At 48.5% G+C, this 699-nt stretch overlaps 1 protein-coding gene across 1 annotated transcript in view; it reads right to left on the bottom strand.

Annotated features, from left to right (window-relative positions):
* Positions 1 to 477: 477 nt before the first annotated feature.
* CHAF1A (chromatin assembly factor 1 subunit A) overlaps positions 478 to 699 on the bottom strand; it is a gene marked incomplete at both ends in the record, with an annotated part of 11007 nt that continues 10785 nt past the window's right edge. Inside the window, one exon of the mRNA XM_010177139.1 lies at positions 478 to 571. Coding sequence (XP_010175441.1) covers positions 478 to 571 — 94 coding nt within the window. The remainder of the gene's footprint in view (positions 572 to 699) is intronic.

Genomic DNA, 699 nt, shown 5'->3' with positions numbered 1-699 from the left:
TTTCAGCCTGTCCTCATAGGAGAGGTGCTCAGACCTCTCTGGACTGACAAGTCCAGACCTTGTCAGTCCTGGAAAGGCCCTAAATATAAGTATAGACACCCTAAAGACCAGCCCTGCTCAGCAACATTTACCAACAGTTAGTGGATCTGCTGATACTGACCCCAATGTTCACTCTTCTTAAAGAAAAAGTAACACTGGCAGCCAAATGCAAGTCACAAGCACTTTGCACCATTTAGTTGATTGGAAAGGGCAAGAGAGCAGGTGAGAGAAGATCCTAAATAGCAAAAAACCACCTAGAATAAAATATCAAAAGCAGAGAAGTACCTACAATCAAACATCTTGAGAGAAGAGCACAAAGCTTGGTGAAAAAAAGTGGCAGGAAAACTACAAGAGGTTTAGCCACCGTTCTGTCCGTGCTCTCCCTCGTGGGAGCGAGCGCCTGTCTGCCAAGAGACTGCTACCCATTTATTTCCCCACCTTTGCTTGGCTGTACATCCACAATCATGCAGTCATCATCTTCCTCATCTTCCTCGGTGTCTGCCTGAAATCCATCCATCTCTGCAGCTTCAGCCTTGAGGGGGGGGGGAAAAAAAGAAAGGTCTCAGCTGTGTAAGAGCAAGCTGAGGGTGCCAAGGTGCGAGACCGAGCACGGCCAGCGCTGTGAAGGACACTGAGCACTCCTGAGGATCAGGGCTCACG

The sequence above is a fragment of the Antrostomus carolinensis genome, unplaced genomic scaffold (genome assembly GCF_000700745.2).
Source record: "Antrostomus carolinensis isolate BGI_N321 unplaced genomic scaffold, ASM70074v2 scaffold45211, whole genome shotgun sequence".
Classification (NCBI taxonomy): Eukaryota; Metazoa; Chordata; class Aves; order Caprimulgiformes; family Caprimulgidae; genus Antrostomus; species Antrostomus carolinensis.
Note: the sequence above shows the minus strand (reverse complement) of the source record. Positions and strands in the feature narration are given on the sequence as shown.